A 5633-nucleotide genomic window follows, 5' to 3' on the forward strand; every position below is an offset into this window, starting at 1 on the left:
GTCTCCCAGCGTCCCATGTGAGACTGGATCTGGTGGGTCTGCCTGTGCATTTGCTGGTACAGCGGTTCCACATCACTGGCCAAGCTGGGTCCGGCTCCGGCTTCCTCCGAACCTGATTCTGCTTCTTGAGTGTGTCCCTTATGTATGCGAGGAGTTGAAATCTGCATTCTGCTGGGCTGGGCTGCAAAAGCGCTGGTGGTTCTCTTTTTGCCACTAGCACAGCTTGGTTGGGGATGTAATTTGAGTAGGGCGGGGCCAAGGGCAATGGTGTCTCCGCGTCTACTCACCTCTCCGAGACTCAGCGACTCGCGTCCCCGAGTGCCCGGCGAGCAGTTCCGTGAGACAGCCACTCTCGCTCTCCGGGTCGTTGCAAGGCCGTCCCGCTTCTCCCCGTAGGGGTCTGGGACCTTAGGATCCCGCCCCAAACACGCTCAGTGGATTTGATAGTCTGCATCCCCTTCTGGTTGAAAACAAACAACACATCCAGTTGCAGCCAGCCTGGCGCACGATTCCGTACCTCCGTTCTTGGAGCCTCTGCACAACCTACTCAGTCTCAATGCTCTTCTTTCTTTCCTTCCAGTTGTAGAGCTTCCACTGGGCCAGCTTTCCCATGGTTCTGAATGACAACTGTTTCTTTTATAGTTGGTAGTCTCGATGTTGTTGTGGGATGCAGCAGGCACAGGTCTGTACCTTATGCCGCCATCTTGGTTCTCCTCAGAGGATTCTTATCTTAGCTAAGATTCACATCATAGCCTCGAACTTCAGTCTGTGTGGATTTATCTACTCTTGAAGCAAAAGCCTTCTGTAAATGCTTTACTTTATCCTAGAATACAATCTGGATGTTAGTTCATCCCTGGGGTCATCCTTTCTGCTCTTACTTTGCCTCCATGGTTCTGCTAGTTTCCCATTTATTCCTCCTCTCCCAGAGAAAACCAGTTGAGTCCAAACAAGCAAAGGGATAGCTCCACCAAGTCAAGGAATTAGAGATGGTGCATACAAAAACCCATTCTCAGTCTCTTAATGAGCCTCAGAAACTCCACAGCATGGAGCAAGGTGTTTTCCAATAGGGTGGGTCAACTGTTGAAACCACCGGTATAGCAAATGTCTGCCTGAGAAAGACGACCTCCGCAGCATGAGGGAATGACTCAGCACAAGAAACTGGGGTGTTTGCCTTCTGAGCTCTAACCACAGAGCCCCCAACCCTGGCTTCTGCTCACACAGCTCCAGTCCACTCTGCCCTCCCTCTGCCAGAGCACAAGGTGAGTGGCTCCACAAGGAATTTTGTGCATTGGCCCTTTAAGTGGGTACCTGAATGTCCCAGCTGCCTGTCCCTGGCAGACAGCAACCCTGCTGCTTTTCACAGCCAGATGTCATGTGGGCACCTTTCTCAGTTCTGGTGTTCTTTGCCTGGGGGCCCAGCTTGGGGATTAGACCCCTGAGTTCTCAGTGGCAACCCCCACAGCTGAGATCTCTCTCCAGAACTTCAGTTATGTCTGTGGGAGCCCAGCCAGCCCCTTCATGCCTCCACCCTTCCTACCAGTCTCTATGTTGTCTCCACTTTCCATCCTTGGTTATCAGGATGCTCTCCAGCTATCCTTCAGTTGATTGTTCAGGATGCTTTTTGTATTTTAGTTGTATTTTGGTCCTGGGAGCATGTCTGTGTAGCTCCACTGTCATTTTTATTCTCTCTGTTCAGGCTTTAGAAAAATAACTAATTCTTTAGATGCCAGTAAAAATGTCTCACCCTCAAGGAATATTCCCTCATCCCTCATTTACTCTCATAGCACCTCATGCTTCTTCTCCTTGGCCAGACTTGCATTCCATGAGAGCAGGACTGTGTCTGGCTCATTCACCTAGGTATCCATCCCCAGTTCTTAGCATGCTGCCTGGAACACAGCAGGTGCTTGATAAATATATACACACATATACCAATAAAAGAAATTACAAAGCAATACATTTCTAGGAGAGTATAGTTTCTTTTTATTGAAAGAAGCTGATCTTTAAAGGGTCATTGGAGTGGCCCTCTCAATTAAGGCACACATACTACAAATTAGCAACCTTTGTACAGGGATTATGACCTAATAAAACCTTTTGTGACTCATTCTAGACTTCCTGCCTTTCCCAGAAGTCTCTGAAATGGAAAGAGGAAGAGGGAGGAAGAAAAGATAGATTAATTTTCAACAAGAGCCCAGGGATTCCAAGAATCAAGAGTATGTAGCCATAGAGGGAAGGAAGTGGCAGTGCACAGTGTACTAAGGTCACTCTGGCACAGAACCCAGGAATAAAACTTGAAAAAAAAGTCTAGGTTAGTGAGTTTCAACACAAAACAGGAAGTGGACTGTTTTGACTCACACCTGTGGATAATGACGAAAGTTTTCCCTCCTGACTGTCCTGGCATGGTCCTTTTAGACAGGCACAATGGTAGGCGTTAAAAAGCAAGTAAATGGGCCAAGGTGAGGTATGGAAGTGCAACTCTCCTTTCCTGAAGAGCTCCAGTGGCCCAACCCCTGCAGGTTGCTGGACAAGCAAGGTTGAACCACAAAGGGACCTACATCTTCTATTAGGAGGAAGAGGCCCAGTTTTCCACTGATACACCCAGTGGAGCAGGTTATACTAGTTATATGCACAAGATATAGGACACACTAAAGGGGCAAGGGATGAAGGGAATGGGGTGAGGTTATTCTAGAAGCATGCTATTCCAAGTGTGGCCTGTGGCCCAGCTGGCGTGGCTCAATGGTTGCACGTCCACCTATGAACCAGGAGGTCACGGTCTGATTCCCCATCAGGGCACTTGCCCAGGAGGTGGCCTTGATCCCGGTGTGGGGCGTGCAGGAGGCAGCTGATCAGCGATTCTCTCTCACTGATGTTTCTCTCTCTCTTCCTCTCCCTTTATCTCTGAATCAATAACAAATATATTTTTAAAAAACAAAGTGTGGTCCGTGGACCAGTAGCAGCAGCGCCCAAGTGCTTGTTAGAAATGCAGAATTGCAGGCCCCATCCCAGACTTCCTAAAGCAGAACCTGGAATTAAAGTTTCCCAGGTGCTTTCTATGAACATCAAAATTTGAAAAGCACTAAGATTTCTTGAGGAGGACGAGCTTGAAGGCCATGATGAATATGAGGGAGGAGGGCCGGACGCGGAGATGGGGCCTGAGGATTCTCTTGGAGCGCCGGGACAGAGCGGGCAAGGAGCGCAAGGTGGCCTCTGCCGGGCAGCCCCGAACAAGGGGACAAAATCAACCGCGCAGGGCTCGAGGTCGCCCGAAGAGAGGGCGCTGGTCTGCCGCCGCTGCCACGCACCATCCCTTCTACCGCGTCCGCCCCAATCCGCCAGTGCGGGGCTTCTGGCCGGCCACCGGCCGTGCCCGATTGGGTTCGACGGACCTAGTTCGGCTGCTAAGGCCTGGAGCTTCCCGGGAGCCGGCAGCCAATCGGGAGGCGGGAGAAAGCTGGTTGCCCGCCTTCTGGGCGCGGCGTCACCGGACTCGCCGCCTCGCAGGCTCCAGGTTAGCTGTAGGTTCCTGCCTCGGCCCCGGCCCGGGCCGGCTCTCCGCCTGCGGCAGGACGCGGAGGACAGCACTCAGTAAGCTCGTAGCGTCGGAAGCGCAGGTGACCCAAGTGATCCGGACAGCGCCACCCGGCGGGACGCTCCGGCCGCCCAAGGACTTTTGGACTCGATCGGTTTCCGTCGTTGGGGTGGCCACAGGACCTCAGGGAATTGTGGACTTTGTAGTTCCGGATTCTGCGTGGAACCCAGGCTGGAGCCCCACAAGGATTTTTGGAGGAAACAAGAACTTAGAGGCCCAGGTCCCGGAAGGAAAGGAGTCTAAATAAGAATCTGCCGTTAGCATTGTTTTGATTTTTTTTCAGGTGCTGACCTGAACCTGGTCCATCCCTTTCCGACCCAAACTGTTTACCCACGGGGGAGGGGAGCAGACAGCGAAATGGAGACGCTACCAATCAATCCAGTGGGAGAGAAAAGCACCTCTGAACCGCAACAACAATGGGGAGGGAACCCCAAGAAGAGCCTTCATCCAACTACTCAAACTAGGCAGCAGCCGCAAGAGCCTGGAGTCGAGCTGAGAATGAGCCCAGCTCCTAGCCAACTTCTAGAGGTTCCTCAAGGGGCTGGAAAACTGGCTGCTGCGCTCGAAGGAGACGCCGAGAAGCCCCATGGATCGGCTAGTGAGATGCCAGAGCCCCTCCGCGCTCCGGATCTCTGGGACTGTCCGGATGGGAGCTTTGTCAAGAAGATCGTAATCCGTGGCCACGGCTTGGACAAACCCAAGCTGGGCTCCCGCTGCCGCGTACTGGCTTTTGGGTTTCCTTTTGGGTCAGGGCTGCCAGAGGGCTGGACAGAGCTAACTATGGGCTTAGGCTCGTGGAGGGAGGGAACCTGGGGGGAGCTCATAGAGAAATGTTTGGAGTCCATGTGTCAGGGTGAGGAGGCGGAGCTGCAGCTCCCTGGGCACTCTGGACCTCCTGTCCGGCTCACACTGGCTTCCTTCACTCAGGGCCAGGACTCCTGGGAGCTGGAGGCCAGCAAGAAGGAGGCCCTGGCTAGGCAAGAACGTGCGCGGGGAACAGAGTTATTTCGAGCTGGGGACCCAGAAGGGGCTGCCCGATGCTACGGACGGGCTCTTCGGCTGCTGCTGACTTTACCTCCACCTGGCTCTCCAGAGCGCACTGTCCTTCATGCCAACTTGGCTGCCTGTCAGTTGCTGCTGGGACAGCCCCACCTGGCAGCCCAGAGTTGTGACCGGGTGCTGGAGCGGGAGCCTGGGCATGTGAAGGCCTTGTACCGAAGGGGGGTTGCTCAGGCTGCCCTTGGAAACCTGGAAAAAGCAACTGCTGACCTCAAGAAGGTGCTGGCAGTCGATCCAAAAAACCGGGCAGCCCAGGAGGAGCTGGGAAAGGTGATCTTTCAGGGGAAGAAACAAGATGCAGGACTGGCTCAGGGTCTCCGCAAGATGTTTGGCTGATTAAAAGTTAACCCTTAAAAGGGACAGAAACCTGTGAATCGTGGTCTGTGCTGTGAGATCTGGGGGCGTGGGGCCCTGAGGGAGGGTTTCAGCCCATATCCCATTCCCAGTGTTTGCCTTCCTAAGGGAGGTGGCAGTGGTCTCAGTGCACCTCTTTCCCTTTTTTTTTTTTTTAACCATAAAAAGCCATGGCCACGTGCACTATATTTTAGGGGGCTTACCCATTTCCGAAGAGGAGTAGAAGCGAAGTTCTAAATTTAGTACCGGCCGCGGGAGCCGGCGGACCTTTAAACCCTGGAAACTACACCTCCCAGGCGCTTTCGCGCTGGGTCCCCTTCTGCGCATGCGCAAGTGCTAGGCCGGTCCTGCCGAGCTCCCATTGGCCCGGCCTGTGGGGCCGCCTCTTCCTCGGAGGCCTGTGCTCAGCACCCAGCTGTCTTACTGGTCGGAATAGCTTCCGGGACCGCCCCCTTTTTTGAAGAGTCAACTCCTTAGTTGCTGAGGAGAGAGGCGGGCCTCGGACCCGGCTCGTGGTTGGGGGGCGGGGGAAGATGGCGGAGCTAATGCTCCTCAGCGAGATTGCGGACCCGACGCGGTTTTTCACCGACAACTTGCTGGGCCCGGAGGACTGGGGTGCGTGGAGGGCGGCCTG

General features: G+C 53.9%; 3 protein-coding genes and 1 long non-coding RNA gene across 4 annotated transcripts in view; 3 read left to right on the top strand and 1 right to left on the bottom strand.

Annotated features, from left to right (window-relative positions):
- Positions 1–5261, bottom strand: part of LOC102261633 — a 20269-nt gene extending 15008 nt beyond the window's left edge. The window contains exon 1 of the long non-coding RNA XR_313199.2: positions 5203–5261. This is a non-coding gene — a long non-coding RNA (uncharacterized LOC102261633). The remainder of the gene's footprint in view (positions 1–5202) is intronic.
- Positions 2855–5286, top strand: LOC106725008. Its single transcript, XM_014534462.1, has 2 exons — positions 2855–3765; positions 5203–5286. The coding sequence occupies exons 1-2, from the start codon at positions 3108–3110 to the stop codon at positions 5220–5222; spliced, it is 678 nt and encodes a 225-aa protein (XP_014389948.1). The 5' UTR covers positions 2855–3107; the 3' UTR covers positions 5223–5286.
- On the top strand, positions 3764–5015 carry FKBPL (FK506 binding protein like). Its single transcript, XM_005859847.2, has one exon. It carries the CDS (start codon positions 3944–3946, stop codon positions 4979–4981), a length of 1038 nt encoding a protein of 345 aa, XP_005859909.1. The 5' UTR covers positions 3764–3943; the 3' UTR covers positions 4982–5015.
- Positions 5287–5461: 175 nt separating the features above from the next.
- ATF6B (activating transcription factor 6 beta) overlaps positions 5462–5633 on the top strand; it is a 9203-nt gene continuing 9031 nt past the window's right edge. The window contains exon 1 of the mRNA XM_005859848.2: positions 5462–5633. This exon is cut by the window's right edge and continues 11 nt beyond it. Coding sequence (XP_005859910.1) covers positions 5533–5633 — 101 coding nt within the window. The 5' untranslated portion in view covers positions 5462–5532.

Source organism: Myotis brandtii, unplaced genomic scaffold (genome assembly GCF_000412655.1).
Source record: "Myotis brandtii unplaced genomic scaffold, ASM41265v1 scaffold130, whole genome shotgun sequence".
Lineage (NCBI taxonomy): Eukaryota > Metazoa > Chordata > Mammalia > Chiroptera > Vespertilionidae > Myotis > Myotis brandtii.